General features: G+C 43.1%; 2 protein-coding genes across 4 annotated transcripts in view; one reads left to right on the top strand and one right to left on the bottom strand.

Annotated features, from left to right (window-relative positions):
- Nucleotides 1-19,105, bottom strand: part of PRKCH (protein kinase C eta) — a 223,423-nt gene extending 204,318 nt beyond the window's left edge. Inside the window, exon 1 of one of the 3 annotated variants that reach the window (XM_027111430.1) lies at nucleotides 18,349-19,105. In XM_027111430.1, coding sequence (XP_026967231.1) covers nucleotides 18,349-18,711 — 363 coding nt within the window. In that variant the 5' untranslated portion in view covers nucleotides 18,712-19,105. The remainder of the gene's footprint in view (nucleotides 1-18,348) is intronic. The other 2 variants (XM_027111432.1, XM_027111433.1) reach the window with 2 other exon arrangements.
- Nucleotides 19,106-19,248: 143 nt separating this feature from the next.
- The window catches only part of CDC50B (cell division cycle 50 P4-ATPase accessory subunit B), a 36,498-nt gene continuing 35,107 nt past the window's right edge, over nucleotides 19,249-20,639 (top strand). The window contains exon 1 of the mRNA XM_027111434.1: nucleotides 19,249-19,343. The gene's annotated coding sequence lies outside the window, so the exon portion shown is untranslated. The remainder of the gene's footprint in view (nucleotides 19,344-20,639) is intronic.

Here is a 20,639-nt window from a genome sequence, read left to right as displayed (position 1 = left end):
TTAGCAAGCCAAGTCAGCAGGACTTGGCAGTTGGTGAAAATGGGAAAAGAGGTGAAAGGAGAGAGAAAACTCCACAATGATGCATAGGTACCTGAACAATGGTGAGATGAGTTCTGACTGGGAAAGTGGGTGGAGGAGCAGGTAGGGATAAAGGTGGGGTATTTAGTTGTGGACACCGTTGACTTGGAAATGCCTGAAGGATGCCCAAGTAGGTCTTTCCAGCAAGCATATTAGACACAAGGCCTTGGACCTGTTCTTGGACATTCTAAGCCACAGTCTCCTCGGGTAGGAAATGCAGGAACCATGGCACTGCTCATCTCTCACGACTGTTGTATAGACTGAAGGAGACAGAGTATAAACCCCTTTGCCCTGAGCCTACCCCAATCCTAGAAGCTGTAATCAAGCCCAGGGACAAAGATGGGAGACAGAGCTTTGGAAATTCTTGGCATATGTGCAATATGGTTAAGACCATGAGAGCAGATTAGACCATCTGGAGTGAGAAAGACAACAATATAAGGACAAAACTCCAAGAAACACCAATATTAAAGGAGATTAAGGGATAATGAAAGGGGTACAGTAAGAAACAAACAAAATTCCCAGAAGGTGCTGGAGAAACACAGAAGCAGGGAAGCAAAGAGAAGGTAGCAGTCAACAAGACAAGTAAGTATCATGATTACACGGCCATTCCTGGGCTTTGCAGGAACGGTATTCACACAGTGATGCAGGCAGAAGTCAGCCTGCATTGGGAAGAATGAATGGGCTAGGGAGGACAGATGCAGACAGCTCTTTGGGGAGGTGGCCGAGATGGGAAGGGGAGACACTGAGTCTCACCTCAAAGGGAAACTAGGGCTTCCCTGGTGGCGCAGTGGTTAAGAATCCGCCTGCCAATGCAGGGGACGTAGGTGCGAGCCCTGGTCTGGGAAGATCCCACATGCTACAGAGCAACTAAGCCCGTGTGCCACAACTTCTGAGCCTGTGCTCTAGAGCCCGCGAGCCACAACTACTGAGCCCGCATACCAGAACTACTGAAGCCCACGCACCTAGAGACCCTGCTCCGCAACAAGAAGCCACTGCAATGAGAAGCCCACACACTGCAACAAAGAGTAGACCCCCGTCACCGCAACTAGAGAAAGCCCACGCGCAGCAACAAAGACCCAATGCAGCCAAAAATAAATAAATAAAATAAATAAATTTATTTAAAAAATAAAGGGAAACAAGCAAGGCAAAGAGAGGCCTGGGTGGTTTGTTCTATGGGGTTTGGGGATGCTGAGTGCTTAAGAGATCTGGGTCATTTCTAAAGGAAAGGTGTCGGGAGGAAGGGAGAGGATGAAGGTACAGGAAATGAAACACCTGACCCAGGGTGGATACAGAGGGAGCCCAAACAGCAGGTATAGGACTGGGCCTCTTCCCAAAACTGCCTGCAGGAGATGCCACAGGCGGGAGCAGGAAGTTCACACCTGTGCACTTCAGTTTTCTTAGAACATTAGGGCCCTTGACTACAGAGAAGAATCTGGGTGCTAGGAAACAAACTTAAATTCTCCCTGATTATAACTCTGACTCTAACCTGAGCTCTTCCAACCAATGACCCAAGCAGGAGACAAGTAAGGAGCAAGGGTCCTGAGAAGAGTAAGGAGAGGGGGAGTTGGGGGGGAGGGGCTTGGGGAGAGTGCTGAGAATTCATTATTTTTCTTCCAATTCTCTCAGTCAGTCTCTTCTTTTTAATGTAAGCTTCACTGAAGCCAAACTGTCACTAGGTAATTTGACTTCAAAATACTAATGGAAATGATATTAATGGAAAGACTCATTTAATATCTTGACAGGAACAATTTTTCAGAATCATTATTTTTCCTGTTTTAAAACAAAATTCTACATGCAGAAGCCCAACAGGACCAAATTACAGCAGGAGGAGTAGACGATGGGCCATCAGATATTCCGTTCAGAAAGAAAAATGCACACTGGATTCCTAATGAGGCAACTTCAGGGGTCACTCATTTATTTTGCTGTAACAGAATTTTTTTTTTTTTTTTAAAAGTAAGCTTAAATGGCAACTATTCCTTCAAGGTCACAGTTAAACCATGATCTAGTTTACGCCCCTTGCTGGTGTCCTGTTCTTACCAAGGGCAGGCTGCCACTAATATGGTCCTTACATCTGATATACCAGAAGATGGTTTGAGTCAGTTTTTCCTCCTTTGAAAACCATCTTTTATCACCCAAACAAAAGTTAACATTTTATTTGGGGAACCTGGGATTCAGCTCGTCTTTTCACACACCTTTTACACTTCTTAAAATAATCAAGGGAATAAAAATCACACTGGCATATTCATTCTCTCTAAACGACTCCTGAGGCTGCTCTTAACCTCACACACACCAAGTATGAATGTCTATATCTGAAATAGGAATTTTTTTAAAGAGAAGATCTCTTAGCAAAAGTGAATGACAGTGTTTGAATCCTGAGGAAGACTCAAGACAGGAGAACAAGGAGGGGTTTCTTCATTCTACAAATGTTTCCTGAATCTCTACCACGTGCAGGGCACTTTGCCAGGGACCAGGGAGCCGCTGAGGGTCTCTAGTCTCACGCAGAGAGTGGTAAAACTGGGCTGAAAGGAGGTCAGCGGACGAAGTCAGGGCAACATCCATGAACAAATTCTCATTCGCCCCCAGATATCTGCAACAGCAGCGCCCCAGCAAATCAATATGACCACAACCCAGGTACAGGAAGTACATGACAAGAAGGCAAGGAGGCCCAGCAGGGAGACTCAAAAACAATGTATTCTCCGCAGAGCCAAAGAGCTAACCAAGGCTTCTGAACAGCCAAAACCAAGGCCGCGCTGAACATTACTATAAACACTGTTGGCCCTTACTATGGAGCAGATGAAACTTTTGTTCTGAAAAATTAAATATTTTCATATCAGAAAACCTCTAACTTAAAATCACCTGTGAAAGATCTAGGACCCCCCAAACAAGTATCAAGTCGACAGATAAAACTAGAGGGAATCGATATAGGGGGAACTCGTCATATTTTCTTTAAACCAAATCAAAATTATTGGCATCTTTGATTCACCCAGAAATCCACAAGTTCAAACTATGCACTTTTAAAATTGTAGTTTTCCTCCTTGAAAGGATGAAAGAACAATTCACATCCAATGCATTACATGTTCAAACTTAAATCAAGGAAACGTCTTTTAATGCCTATTTAAAGAGGCTATTTACCATCTTTCTCAACTGCAGCAATAAACATGCTCACTTCAGCTCTCGAAAGGGGGCTCCATCAGACTTTCGCAACTAAAATGTTGCAACTTTACTTCTTTGTGATTACTCACCCTAACTCAGAACCTTCTCTCTATCCAATATCGGATAAGCAAACCAACAGACTCAAACTCAAGGTTTTCCATAAACTAACTTGGGCCAACATAGCAACTATAGTAATTCCAGCTTCATTTCCCCAGATTCCTTGCAAGATCTTTCAGAATGGACATTTGTGCAGCATTTACCCCAAACCCAGGATAAGGAAACCATCTCCTCTTCCACCAGTAACCATCCGCTGATTTACACTCCAGAATCTTAAATAAAAAGCAAACACGGCAAGAAGGTTGGACTCAAAAATCCCTTCTAAAATTCTAAATATTCTAACGTCTAAATTCCTTAAAATTAAAAACTCCAAAATTCTAGGTAAATACATATCATACTGTTTTCAGAGTTAACTTCAGAAAAGGCTGGGCTCATGACTTCATATGTAAGTACTGGGGTAGAGTGGTGATGGTGGTGGTAGTAATTGTGACATTGATGATTCTTCTGTAGTGGTTGGTATGTGTTATGCACCGTGCTAGATGGTTTACATAAGTCTTCACTATATTGTCACATAACCCTGTGAGGTAGGTACTATGTTATGATGAAAAAGCTGGGGCTAGCAGAGGTTAAATGACCTCTACAATACAAGGCAAAACAAATAGCTGAACCCCAATCTGGCTGACACCCAACCATCACACTATGATGCAATGCTAATTACGGTAGTTGTCCAATAAATATTCCTCAAAGCCGGTATCTGTGTGCTATGACTCTGTCATTGTAGATTCTGCATCTTAATATGCACAATCTTAATATGCATCTTATATTATAGGCTTAGGCAAATGCTAATGTGTCTTTTTACATTGAACACAGACCAAATGGATATTGAAGGGACAGTCAGAAATTCCGGAGATCAGGGAGATGCCAAAATAGGCATGATCCAAAATTATTCAAAATAGACACAATTATCCAGAATTAATTCACAAAATTATAGTCAATAAGGTAAATGAGCTTTCAGTAGTCAACAAGAATCAACTGTATCCACTTATTCATAATTTTTGAGGTTTTATTTCCTTTATCATTACTGGCACCATGATTATTAATTCTCATCCATACATTTATACTGACAGTTTCCTAAAAAAATAAAATAAAAACACCTGGGACCCTATCAATTGTATCACTGCAGTACAATTATCCTATCCCTCTAAGTATTAAAATTTTCCATTAATACTTATGACTCCATAGAAAATAAATATATCATTCAAAAATTCAAGAATCTTGAATAAACTTTAGTGTCTTCGTTTCCTTTCCCCTACTCTTTTTTTTTTTTTTTGGAAAATATGGCACTGAAAGAGGTAGAGAGCAAGCAGACGCTATTCCCAGGAAATGTTTACATCGTCACCTTCATTGTCTAAAGTGCAACCATCCGAACGTCTTTCCTTGGCCAATATTATTTTCAGAAGACCCCTGTCAAAATATCAATTTCCTTGGGAGATTAAAAGCAGCCAAAGCTACCGTTTCTTGAGGGCCTATTTTGTGCTAAGCATGTTTAATGTATTAAATCTAATCTTCACACCAATCCTAAGAGTTATCTAACTTTAGCACCATTTTCCAGAAGGGGCAATAGAGCTGAAGGGACTGGTTCATCGTGGCAGACCTGGGGTTAACATACTGCACTTGCTAATATGAAGTCTATCCTCTTTCTAATACCTTCTGCCTGTTCCTCCACACGTCAAGCCTGTTGCCACCTTTGGGGCTTTGCCTTAGCTGTCCCCTCTGCCTGGGATGCTCTCTCTAATCTTCACATGACTGGTTGCTTCTTGCCACTTGGGTCTCAGCCAAAATGTCACCTTCTCTTGAGTCCTCTATCCATTCTAGGTAAAGCAGTCACCTTGTCACACTCCATCACATCACCCTGTTTTAATTCTCCACTAACCACGATTTGTTATTTTTTTGTGTTTTGTTTGTTTGCTTATTATCTGTCTCTTCATGAGAGGGTAGAAGCCCCGTGAGAGCCGAAATTCTGGATGTTGTGTTCTCTGCCCCATCTGTAACACCTAGAATGGAGTCGGGCACACAGTAGGTGCTCAATAAAGATCTATGAATGATTGAATGGCTTTCCTGCTGCCTCCATCACACACTAAAGTGGCATCAGGAAAGAATCTTGAAGTCCAGAGAGCTAAATTCAAGTTTCACCTTCAACTAGCTAGGGGGCTGCGCTCTGGGTGCCCTCCATTCAGCTCAATTTCTACCACCATCAGGTTGTTTTCCAAGGTCTCAGCAAGGTGAGCTGGAATTCAGGACAGAATCAGAAAATCTTATTGGGTCAGAGGGACCCAGGCCATAAGAGACCAGGGGTCACAGGGCAAGAGGAACAGGCAAGCATCACTGATTTCATCATTTTGCCTTGGACTAACACAGTGGTTCATCGTAAGGCCCAGTACAGCTCAAGAAGAGGGTAAAAGTTTTAAGTATACAGATAAATCCTATCTCTTTTTACAGGGGAAAACTTTATATTAACAAAAGACATCAAGCCAAGGTCACTCAAACTGTCCTAGTTTTTTTTTTTTTTTTTTAACTTTTCATCTATTGCAAACCTCAAAGAAACCCCTTCAACAGTAGAGACTTCTGAAAATACCTATATAACACAACCAAATAGGTCCTAAAATGGGTCATTATCTAGTATATTTCACCAGGAGCCAGCCACTTTACATCTTTTTTCTCTAAAATTTACAGCTTCTCTTTTCTACTAGGTAACTGTCTCCTATAATTAGCTGAAGTGAAAATGTCCTCTAATTGCAGGGGAAAATATCAGTACAATGCCCTAGGAATTAGGAATTAATAAAAACCTTATTTTTTGACACTTTTCATTGGAATTTCTTAAGCTGAGGCCGTGTGTCCACAGTCAGGCTTCAGGGGACCACTAACCTGATGACTCTTTTCCCAGCATGCTGGCAATATGCACATATGTGCATTTTTCTAGAAACAGGGTCCATAGCTTTTAACATCACTAAAAGGGTCCAGGGTTCAAAAACAGTTTCAGAAGCACTGTTTCTGCTAAAAATTTGTTCTGAACTCTTCTGTACTGTGATGGAACAAGAGTAATAAAAAATAAAGCACTTAAGAGGTCCACAGCTCACAAATTAATAAATGCATTTTGTTTAGGAAATTCTGCTAATATGGCTCTTTCAAAAATAATTTCAGAGCCTAGAACAAAACTGAGTATCAGCAGAACAATGTCCAGAAGACATTTCAGAAGGGAGCAGAATTTGTATCGTCCAATGGAACCATGACCAGAACCACATAACTCTGATACTGGAAGGGGCCACAGAACACTGGCTGCCCAGATGCCAGCATCACACATCACAGGCAAGAACACCAAAGCCCAGTGTGAGGACAGAGGCACATCAAATGCAAGTGCTACGAGAGAGAAGCAGAAATAGCGACAAGCAAGTACAAGAGATATACATGACTTGCAAATAAAAATTCAGCTTTGTGGTTTTGGTTTAAGCAATTGGAGAACAGGCACTAGGTCTAGAGTATGCTCACACTGGCCCTATGTGACTTATTTCATTAAAGTAATTACAAGGAGCTCATGTTGGCCATGGTTCTATCCTATAGCAAATTTCTTAATTTTTTTAATCGCAGCACAAACTAAACACCTTTGGTTAACTTTTAAGCATTTCTTTCCCTGTAAGGTCAAAGTTGTGCAAGGGTGAAACTTATGAAAAAATCAAAGGAACTTTCCAGAAGGCAACACATAATAAAAGCACAGTTTAGTCTTTCTACTAAAACATCCTATGTGCTCTGACAATCACTGTTCTAATTTACAGGTGCTACAGAAACACACTAACGTAATTCTTGATAAATCTCTCTGGATAGTACCACAGTTCTCAACAAAAATTTCCCATCTCATAAAATTCTTCAGTATAGCACTTAAACACTACAATAGCCAATACGCTTGGGCCCATTCCTCCGTCTAATTAAAATGTCTGTCCTGGGCTTCCCTGGTGGTGCAGTGGTTGAGAGTCCGCCTGCCTATGCAGGAGACACAGGTTCGTGCCCCGGTCCGGGAGGATCCCACATGCCACAGAGCAGCTGGGCCCGTGAGCCATGGCCGCTCAGCCTGCGCGTCCGGAGCCTGTGCTCCGCAACGGCAGAGGCCACAACAGTGAGAGGCCCGCGTACCGCAAAAAAAAAAAAAAGTCTAAGTCTGTCCTACAAGTGATTTATAGTATTTGTCATCACCTAGGGTGGATAGATAGACTGGTGGCTACAGACATTTCATGACAACAAAGCATTAATTACCATGCTAGTGAGAATGGCTTCTAGCAAAAGCTCAAATGGTGGGATTCTCAGTCGCTCTCTGATACGAGAAAATAGGGACATAACTTACCATCCCATAGAACAAGGAGCCCATTAGTGTAAATCAAGAAATATAGGCTTCCCTGGTGGCGCAGTAGTTAAGAATCCGTCTGCCAGTGCAGGGGACACGGGGTTCTAGCCCTGGTCGAGGAGAATCCCACACGCCACGGAGCAACTAAGCCCGTGCACCACAGCTACTGAGCCTGCGCTCTAGAGCCACGAGCCACAACTACTGAAGCCCACGTGCCTAGAGCCTGTGCTCCGCAACAAGAGAAGCCACCGCAATGAGAAGCCCGCGCACCGCAACGAAGAGTAGCCCCTGCTCGCCACAACTAGAGAAAGCCCGTGAGCAGCAATGAAGACCCAACGCAGCCAAAAATAAATAAATGAATAAATAAATTTAAAAACAAAGAAATATAACTGCATGGCTTGAAATGAGGACCCACTGTAATTCCTTAAGGCTGATTCTAAACCAAGGAAATAACATCAACATCACTACCGATGCTGAAAGTCATTTAGACATGAGTTAAATCCTCTCCAAGCCGGAGCAATTTAGATTTGGACCAACTGAATTCTTAGGAGTTACTAACTTTGAGAAGATATAAGTCATTTTGACTGCTTAAAACCAAACCAGTTACTCCTAAAGCAAAGAACTGATGTAACTGCCTAACAAATGGAGGCAGAAGCTTTAGAGATGGAAGGGTCCTTAGAGAGATTCTAGTGCAGCCCCCTCTTGATAGAAACTAGGGAGCCGAGACCCTGATACACAGAGGCTTGCCTGCAGTCACAGTTGACAGATGGCAAAGCCACACCTTGAACCCAGCTCTCCTGACTCTCACAGAACAGTACCTATATATTGCTGGAAGCTGTACAATGAAATACAAAGAGTTTCTTTAATTGGGTAGTTAATACTATACTAATTTACAGTTAAAGTTCCCATAAACTTCCCATATATTTACTAATAAGCCAGCTTCCACTAAAATTTTAGAACACAAATATATATATACATAAATATCTAACTTAATGTATTTACAGATTAATACATATCTAAATAAATTGAAATAAGTACATCTTCATATCTATGCAGATGTTAAGTGTGTCTGTCTGTCACACATCACATGAGCTAAGGCAACAGTAAAGCTGTGGCTGGAGCTTTAGCTTTGTGACTGAGCTATAGTAGGTTCAAAAACTCAAAAATTTCTCAGGACCAAGCAGGTAATGAGTCAAGGGGACTGAGTATTAGGGGGTGGTGGGGTCTGCAGCAAACTAGAGCACCACAGAACTAAATGCCTTCAGACTGAATGTTAAACATCACTGCCAAATGAATACATCTGTAGCCCGTCCACGGGCCTAAGAGCTGTCAGGCTTTTTGTTGCTGTTCTGAACTAGACTCTCCCGCTTCAACATCAGTGATTCTTTTCTGATCTGTAAAAAGCTTGGGGCATTTGATGGTTCAAAAAGGGTGCTACTGTTTTCTGTCTTCAGGAGTTAAATGTTCTTTTGGGTCGTCTGTTCATAGATATTGAAACTTAGTTCCCTCCAAACTTTCGGATGATGGAAAGATTTCTGTGGGTCAGGAACGTTTAACTTTCAAAAGGGATCTGTGATGTCTCTCTGGGAAAGCATTATTAGGTCAGACGTTCCTTATCTTCTTTTGAGGGATGATTTTTCACGGTCCTTTAACTGAAGCAGGCCTGTGGCCATGCTATCTATGCTGGAGCCTTAAAAATCAACTGTTTTTCCTCCAGGAAAATGTTTCTGGTCTCCCCAAAGCAGGCACTCACCAGCATCTTAGTCCTTACTTCTATTCTGTCATTTCCTGGTTGTTGTCCCCCCTACCTCCCCAATCTCTCTCCCCCTTGGAACTACGAGGCCTGTGAAGAAAAGGGCCATGTCTGTCTTGCCCACTTGCCTCTCCAGGGTACAGCACAGTGCCTGGTACATAGGACACGCTGAGTGGTGCATGAAAGCTCACCTAAGGCTTGGCATTTCATAGAGAAACATGTAATAGTCTGTTAGAGTAGCTACCCCAGGAGCAGAGGGGATGAATCTCAGTCAATCACCCACACTTTTAAACCCTGAACTCCTCTGACCAATATCATACACTTCCATGAGAGCCCAATCCATTCATATATCCATCCTTTCAGGATACAGGGGGAGTTGGCAGTGGAAATCTTAGGATGCTGAGGGAACACGAAGGAGGAGGGGGAGAACCAAACCCAGACTTGGAATGTCAGGGAAAGTTTCCTGGGTAAAGTGAGGTCTATGGTGAGACCTGAAGCACAAGTAGGAATTAGCACGGTCACTCTTGGGGAACTGAAAGCTGCTCATTGTGGCTGGAGCATGGAGTGTGGGCTGGGGTGAGGTAAGCAATAAGGCTGAAGAGGAAATTGGGGTCCAGATCATGCAGAACATTCTATAGCATTTTGAAGAGTTGTGTTTTATCTAAGGGCAGTGGGGAACCACTGAAGGGTTTTAAGTAAAGGAATGACTATCAGCTCGGCAACTGAGAAAGATCATTTTGGATACAGCAATGATGAAGGTGGAAAGAAGGTGGTCAGGAAATGACTTTCAGGCCTCATTTTTATCATATTCTGATAAAATGGAGCCAGCAGCCAACATAAATGGAGTCCCAGATGTAGCCAACTGTTTTACAAAATAGAAGGAAGACCACAGAAAATCCAAGGCACTTCTCTGATTCTACATAAATGCTACCCCTCTCATTAAAAATACTGCACTTCTACTATCACAGCTAGTCATCATTCTAAACATTTGCTAGATACCAAAACTGCACTAAGAGTTATGTAAGATAAAATGATTCACTCTGCCCACCAACCTCATTAGCTCTCCAGGGTTTGCACAACCGAATTTAACATGTCGGGCTCACAAACTACCCAGTGAACAAAGTTATACCATATTAACAGGTTTAGAAATCACAGTCTTTTAAAATAAGCAAAAGCAAAGAATTCTCCAAACAGTTTTCCATCCATTATCATATTCAAAGGACACAAGAATCTGGTCCAGTCTTTCAAGTGCAAGTTGGTATGTAATTAATTGATTTTTTTTTTTACAAGGGACACTGTGATCATTGTAATAACTGGTCAATCCCGAATTACTTTCATTTTGTTTTTAGACAGATGAATAGGGACTTCCCTGGTGGAGCAGTGGTTAAGAATCCGCCTGCAAGTGCAGGGAACACAGGTTCGAGCCCTGGTCCGGGAAGATCCCACATGCCACGGAGCAACTAAGCCCATGCGCCACAACTACTGAGCCTGTGCTCTAGAGCCCACGAGCCACAACTACTGAGCCCACTTGCCACAGCTACTGAAGCCCACACGCCTAGAGCCTGTGCTCCACAACAAGAGAAGCCACGGCAATGAGAAGCCTGTGCACCGCAACCAAGAGTAGCCCCCGCTGGCCACAACTAGAGAAAGCCCGCAGGTAGCAACGAAGACCCAGTGCAGCCAAAAATAAATAAATTTTTTTAAAAAGATGAATAAAATGTTTAAGTCAAGATCCTTCCAAAGTGCTTATACTTTACTTGCTCCAAAATCACATTTCAACAGAGATTTAGTGCCTACTATATACCAGACACTGCTCAAGATGCTGGACTCAGAACAGTGAATAAGAGAGGTGGTGTCCCTGCTCTCAAGGTGTTTATACCCTAAAGGAGGAAGGTAAAATAAGAAAATAAATTAACAAAATGATCTCAGAGAGGGATGAGTGCAATGAAGGGTGACAGATAATAATGTGGTCTGGAAGGTGTTCTCTGAGGGGGGAACATCTGAGCCACAACTTAACCATGATGAGAAACAGCCAGCCCCACTGCAGCAAAATTCTTACCATGAAACTGAAGACACAATATACCCAACACAATTCACGAACACTGGGATAAACCTCCCTAGAGATGCTAAAATATGTTTCTTCCCTAAACGCTCCTCACCAAACTGGCTCCGAAAAAAATCATTGTGAGAACAAATAACTGTACCACAAAGTACAAAAGAGAATGAACCGCTAGATAATGAATCTAGAAGATTCAATCTGATGCTATAAATTCATGTACCTGGATCCAGGAATCAAGAGCAAAGATAATGAACGATTGCCAAGTGGTAACCTGGAGGCTTCCCCTGACAAGACTACTAAACAGGTAACCAAGACTACTAAATAGGTAACCTCACTGAGTTGAGAGAAAGCAGCCCTCCACTGCTGCAGGGAACAGAATGTCTTCAGGAGGGTTGAACCAGGAAAACAGCCTGGGATACTGCCAAGCAGGTCCTTCCTTCCTGAGGGGATGCCAAGGCCTTTCCATGACGCAGCCTCCAGCCCCTCCTGCCTCCTGCCATGTCCCTATGCTCTGCACTAAGTATTAAGTGTTGGTCCCCATTTGGAAAGTCAGCGAATACACAGCAAATCTGTGAAAGGAGAAGATAAGGTTTTAACTTAGACAAACTTTCGGGTTTTAGAAGTTCAAGAAATTATGCAAAACAAACCGGTTCTAGAAGAAACAGAAAAAAAGCTGACAGTGATAATTTAGAAAATGAGACTGTGTCCAAAAGTCAGAAACTGTATTTAATGAGTTTGGTGTTTTTTAATGCTCCTACTCTGATAATATTTTTTGCACTAAAGAGGCAACGTGGTTTTCAAGAGTCAGCCTCGGCTCAAATCTAATTCAGGCACTTATTTACCTAACATCTTCTTTGGTAAAATAAGGATAATAAATCCTCAACGTTTTTTCTCTACAGCTTTATTGAGTATAACTGTCACGCAACAACGTGCACACACTTAACAGTGAACTATCTGATGTCCTTAGACGTTAAGTATGTAACTGTGAAACCATCAGCACAATCAAAATAATGAATATATTCATCTCGCTCAGAAGTTTCCTTGTGCCTCCTCTGTAATCCATCCCTCCATCACCTTCATTCTCCCGTTCCCAGGCAACCACTGATCTAGCTTCCTGTCACTACAAACTAGTTTACATTTTCCATAATTTTACATAAATGAAATCATATAGTATGTACTCTTTTGTGTCTGGCTTCTTTCAGTATGTAAATTACATATTTTAAGATTCATCCATACTGTTACGTGTACCAGTAGTTCATCACTTTTTATTACTGGGTAGTATTCCATTGAATAGATACAGAATTTGTTTAAATATTCACCTGTTGGGGACTTCCCTGGTGGCGCAGCAGTTAAGAATCCGCCTGCCAGTGCAGGGAACACTGCACTCCTGCCAATGCAGGAGACACGGGTTCGACCCCTGGTCCGGGAAGATCCCACATGCTGCGCAGCAGCTAAGCCCGTGTGCCACAACTACTGAGCCTGCGCTCTAGAGCCCCTGAGCCACAACTACTGAAGCCCGCATGCCTAGAGCCTGTGCCCCGCAACAAGAGAAGCTACCTCAATGAGAAGCAAGCACACCTCAACGAAGAGTAGCCCCTGCTCGCCGCAACTAGAGAAAGCCCTCACACAGCAACGCAGACCCAACGCAGGCAAAAATAAATAAATAAATTTAAATATTCACCTGTTGACTGACATTTTCCAGTTTGGGGGCTATTACAAATAAAGCAGCTGTGAATGTTCATGTACAAGTCTCTGTAAAATGGTTTCATTTCTCTTGGTAAGTACTTAAGGGTAGCTAGGTCCCATGGTAAGTATATGTCTAACACTTTAAGAAACTGTTAAAGTGTTTTCTAACGTGACTATTATTTTATATACTGCACAGTAGTATATGAGAGTTCCAGTTGCTCCACTTCCTCACCAACTCTTGGTATGATCAGTCTCTTTAATTTTAGCCTTTCCCATGGGTTTTGGTTTTAATTTACGTTTCCTTGACTAATCTATTAATGTGCTATTTTCCATGAAGGGTGCCTATTCAAATCTTTGTCCCATTTTTAAACTGAATATTTTTCTCATTGCATTTTAAGAGTTTTTATATATTCCCGTTAAAAGTCTCTTGCCTGATTTACATGTTGCAAATAATTTCTCCCAGTCAGTGGCTTGTGTTTTCTTTTTCTTAAGTATCTTCTGAAAAGCAATAGTTAATTTTAATAGTCTGATTTGATTTTTTTTTATAGTACTTGCTTTTTTGTGTCCTGTCTAAAAAATGTTTGCTTAACCCAAGGGCACTAAGATCTTTCTTCTATGTTTTCTTATAAAAATTTTATAGCTAAAATCCTTTTTTTAGGTCCATGATCCATTTTAAGTTAATTTTTGTGTATGACATGAGGTAAAGGTCAATGCTCAAGTTTCTGCACATAACTATTCAATTGTTCACGCACCTCTTGTTGAAAAAAATTATCATTTCCCCATTGAATTGCCTTGACATCTTTGTCAATAAAGAAAGTCAATTTATCATATATGTGTGAACCTATTTCTAGACTCTCTTCTACTCCGCTGATCTATATGACTCTCTTTACTCCGATACCACACTATCTTAATTATGGTAATGTTATAGTTATCTTGAAATCAGATAGTTTAAGTCCTCCAACTCATCCTTTTTCAAAATTATTCTTAGATGAGTCTGGGTCCTTCACATGTTCATATAAACTTTAGAATCAGTCTGTTAATTTCTACAACAAAGCTTGATGGTATTTTAACTAGGATTGCATTAAATCTATTGAACAAGTTGGGAAGAACTGTTAAGAATTGAGGTCTTAACAATATTGAATCTTCCCATTTATGAACACAGTATCTCTCTCCATTTATTTAGATCTTTAACTTATTTCAGTGATGGTTTGTCATTTGCAGTGAACAAGCCTTGCATGTTTTATCAGATTTATCCAATTTCATATTTTGATGCTCTTTTAAATGGTATTTTTCTATTTCGGTTTTCGATTGTCCACTGATAATATATAGAAACAACTGATTTTTGTAGATTGGTTTGGATCCTGCAACCTAGCTAAACCTAGCTTGTTGGTTCTAGAAGCCCTTTTGTAGGTGTCTTAGAATTTTCTACAATTTTACTTCTTCCTTTGCATGTACTTTATTTTTTTAATTGCCTATTGCACTGACTGGGACCTCCAATACACTGTTGAACAGAAGTGGTAAGAGTAGCTATCCTTGTCACTCCTGATCTTAGCGGAATATCATTCTGTTTTTCACCATTAACATGTTACCTGTAGGTTTTTCACAATTGTCCTTCACCACATTGAAAAAGTTCTCTTCTATTACTAATTTGTTGAGAGTTTTTATCATGAATGGGTATTGAATTTTGTCAAATACTCTTTATCTATTGAGATGATCATATGAATCTCCTTTTTTATTCTGTTAATATGAAGAGTTGCACTGATTGACTATAAATGTTTAATCAACCTTGCAGTCCTGGTTATAACCCCATTTGATCATTTGCTATATTGCTGGGTTTGATTTGCTAAAATTTAAGAGTTTTTATATCTATATTCACGAGGGGCACTGGTCTGTAGTTTTATTTATTTGTAATGTTTTCATCAAGTTTTGGTATAAAGGTAATGTTGGCCTCATGAAATGAGCCGGGATGTGTTTCCTTCTCTTCTGTTTTCTGAAATAGTTTGTGTAGTTGGCAATATTTCTTCCTTAAATGTATGATAGAACTCACCAGTAAAGCCTTCTGGGACCTTGAGTTTGCACTGTGGAAGGTTTTTAACTACAAACTCAATTGCCTTAATAGACATAATGCTATTCAGGTTATTTGAATGAGTTTGGGTCATTTGTATCTTTCAAAGAATTTGTTCCTTTCATCTAATTGTGGAATTTCCTGGCATAAAGTTATTCATAATATATATTTTTAAATGTCCATAGGATCTATAGTGATGTTGTCTCATTCCTAACATTGGTAATTTGTGTGTTTTTATTCTTGATCATTTGAGGTTTATCAATTTTATTACGTTCTTTTTTTCCCAAAGAACAGCTTTTTGTTTCATTGATTTTTCTCTGCTGTTTCTATTTTCTGCTTCAACTAACCTCTGCTATCTTTACATTTCCTTCTTTTTGCTTACTTAGGATTCAATTTGCTCTTCTTTTCTAGTTTCAGGTGGAAACTCAGGTCTTTGAGATCTTTTCTAATTTAAGTTTTTAATGCTGTGAATTTCCGTTTAAGAATTTCTTTAGTTGTTACATTATATCCCACTACCTCCTTGGATATAATGTAAATTAAATGAAATAGTATAGTTAGGAAAGAAATAGTTGATTGCCTAATCCATGGCAGGCACTGTGCTTGATACTAGGAATATACTGCACAGAAGAGATCTAACCCTTTCTCTCATCAAGCTTAGAAGGTAATACAGACGAAATTGGTTCAAAATCAACGCCAATGATTATCTTCTTAATACTCAGAAAGCATGTTAAGCAAAAGAGCATTAACAACTTTGTTTTAGTCTAATAATAAAGGTGTCTTCTGTTTTTGTCTCTTCTCATGATCTAGCAAAAACTAAGCTTTTAGTATTTTTTAGAGTTTAGCAATTTGTAATTTCAATTGCAACAAATAAATTTACTGTAGAGTAAATTACTCCATTTGTAACTTCCTGAATAAACTACACATTTCAATTTAATATGCTAAAGATAAATATGTAATTCTAAATTTCAAAACCACCTTTAGACCTATAAAGGATCATTTAGAAAACAAGCATTCCATATATTTCCAAATATTTTCTTAAAATTATTTTCTTAACAAAAAATTTTAAAAGAAAGGAAACACACTACCCATTCTACCCTATCATCACAGTTTCAAAATACCCAGAACTTTTAAAAACTGCCTCCTAATTGAATGAGTGTCTGACAAATCACCAGTTCCAAGGTCATTTAAAGGCTGACCTATCCTACCAAACACTCATATTCTCCGGAACACCACATTAAACATCTAAATATAATGAATTCAGACAATTATAGATACAGAAATTTAATTGACATTTAAATCTATTCAGCCAGTGGGACAATAGGCAGCTCTAAATACCCCCACCTTGTCAGGTAACCTGAATCTTTCTACACTTAAGCTTCTCCAGCCCTTATCTTGCGGTCTTCATTTAGGCTACAGGTTCTCAAACTTCACTGCACATTGCAATCACGTGGAGAGCTGAAAAGTACTGATGCTGGGGTCCACAGCCATAATAGATTCCTGTCTAGAGTCTTTAAAAGTGGGGATTTTGAAAAGCTCCCCAGGTGATTCAAATGTGCAGACTAGGGGTAAAATGAACCAGTCTAGGATCTTTTTGGGAAAACAGGCTTCTAATGGCCATTGGTCAGTCTGCACCACCATATTTCAGAACCTAGTTCTTTTAGAGCTTTGCCCAACCTAACTCCTAATCAGACACTAATTTAATAATTCCATTCAGATTCCTAGACTCACCTCTATTTCCTGTCCAGAAAGTCACAGGATAAAAAGTCAATCTCTACTTTGGCCATTCCTCTCTAATCCACTTCTAAATTCCACAAAGTAAATTCAGCTGAAGGGAAAGTAACTCAATATAATTTGATGATATGGTTAAACAGTCGTTATGGTTTTTTCTCCTATTTAAGAGACTACTCCACAAGCTGCTGTAAGTTTACAAAGTATATGATAAAATAATCAATTCCTCAAAGTGTAAAATAAATATCTAAATGAATCTTCCTTATTATCCATCTGATTCCCCCACTTGTTAATTTCAAACAGGTTTTCAATACTGAGTCACCATTCTGGGCTCAAAACTGACATTCTCCAGAATTTAAATCATTAAACTCCCGAGACTCTTCAAAGGGCTTACTCCATTTTGCCAGGCCAGACCACTTCATTATAATTATCATTTCATCACATAAGAGTGGGAAGGATAACACCTGCATCACAAAAACAGTATGAAGATTAAGAAGCAAACGCATTTTAGCACTGTGTAGAGTGCTCTAGACATTTTAATTTATTTGCAGCAGAAATTTTGCCTCATGGGAACTATGTGAAAAAGCACAGGCAAGTAGGAAGTGGCGGGTTAACTACTTGTCAATATACAGAAGCACCAGCAGGTGAGGAGAGGGGAGGGGGGCGGTTCACAAACTGCTGAAGAGCCCTCTAAACTCTCAGTACCAATAACAACAGAAACACATACTGCAGGACTCACCCCTCTCAGGCTGAAACTGAACTGAAGTTACAAACACACGTAAACCTCATCTCCTTGGAAAACTGCTAAACGAAACTTGGCCAACTGAAGACCCAGGCACTCCAATCCCTGCCAATGCAGGTTATGTACCTCTGGGATGTAATGGATGTGCATGCTGAAACACGTGTGCACATCTGAGCTGCTGAACCAACACGTATCCATAAACATTATGAATAATACCTGCGAGAATGTATCACCTTCTCCTAAAAACCGCTTAAAGAACTTGACCCAAATCAAGTCACTTTCCTATCTATCACAACTTCTTTGCCTTTCCTTTGTATTACCCTCAAGCTGAGAGTTGGGGCGCCTTACCCAAAGTGTGGGCGGAGGGGGGTGACCGCCCCTACCCCGACTTCCCGTTAGCCCAAGCTGCCATCCCGAAAGGGGACCGTGTCGAGCATAGCTTTCTAGAGACACACCTGTGCCCTAGCGCACCACCAGTGCCGTGGCCACCTGGGCGAGAACCAAAGCGAGGGCCGCAGTGGAGGGAATTCCCTGCGCTTGGGAAGATGGGAAAGCGCGCCCCGGGCAAGTTTTGTAAAATGAAGGGGGGAGAAGGTGCGGAGTGGACACAAAGGGGAGGGTTCAAGGTACTCACCCAGCCCTCAAAGGTGTCCGAGGCGCCGGCCGTCCGCAGCAGCTCCTGGAACTGCAGGGTGCAGTTGGCCACAAAGTGGTCGTAGCCCAGGGGCGTCTCGTGGAAGACAGCCAGCTCGAGGTGGCCACCGTCGGTGACGTTGGCGCAGAATTCCTCGTTGTACGTTGGTTTGTTGGTCTTCTGCTTGGTGCTCGTCTGGCCCACGCGTACCTGGTCCACGCTCACCGTCAGGTAGGGGTCCAGCAGCTGATAGCCCTTCTTGAAGAGCGAGTGGCGCAGGGACCAGCGGGTGGGCTGCAGCCCCACGGCCTCGCCAATGCGGACCCTCAAGTAGCCATTGAACTTCATGGTGCCGGACGACATGCCGGGGCCGCTGTCCCAATCCAGGGACCGCGCGGTCTCGCAGCGGGAGAGCGGGGAGACCTCGTTCAGGCCAGCCCTCGCGGCGGCCGCAGGAGTGGAGGCAGCTCCCGGGAAAAGCAAATCGCAAGCCCCCCTCGAACAGCCATTCTGCGTCCCCCGCCGGACCTTCCCTCCCCTCCTTCCCTCCTTCTCTCCCTCCCTCGCGAGGTGGAAAGGAGGGGAGCCGGGCGCCAAGCCCTCAGAGGGCCGGGGTCGCCCGACCGTCCCTCTCGAGCGCGCGGCGCCTCCCGGGGGCTCGCGCGGGACTCGCCCCTTCTCCAGGGCCGGGAAGCACCTCTCCCCGGAGAGCCGGAGCGACCCGTCCGGTTAGCTCGAGCCTCAAGCGTCTCTTGCCCCCGCCTCCTCCCGCTTCTGCTCCTGCCGCCTCCTCCCGCTTCTGCTCCTGCCCCCGCCTCCGCGGGCTCACGCTCTCCCCCACTCGGTGAGCTTCAAACCAGGAAGCAGCTGCCGCCCCATCCCGGGCAGGAGCCTCGCGCCGCCGGGCTCCAAGTTCACGGCAACCCTGCGCGGGGCTGGCGCGCCCTCCGAAGCCCGGGGGCGCGGCGCGCGGCCGGCGCCCGACCCTGCGTTCGGTCAGTAGCGGGGCGCAAGCGGCCTGGGGAGCGCGGCGCAGGCCGGTTCGCACCGCTCTGCTCGCGCTCCCTGCAGCGGGGTCTGGCGGGGAGCTCTGGGCTGGAAGCTACCCCAGGTGCAGGCCAAAAAGGGAAGGGCTTGCGGCCCAGCCTGAGCGAACACCTGAAGCGTGGGAGACAGACCCGGGGAGCGCCGGAAGGCGGGAAAGAGGAGGAGCAGGGAACCCACGCGGCCGGGAGTCGCCCGCGCCCCCCAGTCCCCCCTAGGAGGTGGGATGGCGACCCAACGTGGCCATCTGGGAGAGGCCCTGGCCGGAGGCGGGTGCGTGACGGGAGGTTCCTTTACCTAATCTTTACAGGGATGGCTCATCCCGAGTTCAGCTTGGGCCCATCCTGTTTGTGTACCTTTCCTGCGGAGAGTAATTACACGGTTGTTGTGTGTGTGTGTGTTTTTAATAGAGCACTAGTGATGATGGAAATCCTGTCCGCCTCCTTCCTCGGAGAGGTGTGTCTTGTTGCACAAAGAGCAGGAGAGTTCAGTTCTGAAGACAGACATGGCCGGGACGTAATAAATCTCTTCCTCTGCGGGGTGATTCCCGGTCCACCCGGCCCTGCATGACAAGAACAGTAGATGTTCACACACACAGTCCCTGGCACATGTGCTCGATCGCCTCTTCTAGGAACACTCGAGGCTGTTGCTCCCTTTATGAGTCAGAGGGGGCAGCCTTCAGTTTTTTCTCCACTCAGGGCTCCTGCAGTTTTTGTCCCCTGGGAGCTCCTTACTCCCTGAGGGCCAGGTCAACCAATTTGTCTCCCATAAAGCCTAGGCCATTCTTAAGATACTTAATTACATTCTCTCTGGCGACTCAGCCTCCTGCTAGCGGGTCAGTCTTTCTAGCCCCCCTACCCACAGTGCCCTATTGGGGGCTTTCTAACCTAGGTTCTCAACATTTCACTGAGGCACACTATGGAATGAAAACAAGTAAGAACAATGGGTCGGTGGGGGAGGGCCTGTCTTAGAAAACAGCAAAATGTCCTTAGAAGAACGGCAAGGACGCAGCACATCGTCCTAACGACCCCTTAGCTTTCGATGGGGCTCGTGAAGCAAGCTCTCAGTCATCCAGGGAGTGCCTGCGTGGCCCCGGTGCTCCAGGAGAAAAGGTCAAGGGGACCGCTTGCGTCAACTTGGTCATCCTCTCCTCCAAAGAGTGGGACTCTAGCTTTAAGAACCACTAAAGGATTTGCTGCTGTTGGGCTCTGATACCAAAAGAAGACTGTCCCAGATCGTGGCCAGCT

Source organism: Aethalodelphis obliquidens, unplaced genomic scaffold (genome assembly GCF_003676395.1).
Source record: "Aethalodelphis obliquidens isolate GAN/ISIS:26980383/991018 unplaced genomic scaffold, ASM367639v1 scaffold10, whole genome shotgun sequence".
In the NCBI taxonomy this organism is placed as follows: Eukaryota; Metazoa; Chordata; class Mammalia; order Artiodactyla; family Delphinidae; genus Aethalodelphis; species Aethalodelphis obliquidens.
The sequence above is the reverse complement of the archived record's forward strand: the minus strand, read 5'-3'. Positions and strand labels throughout refer to the sequence as shown.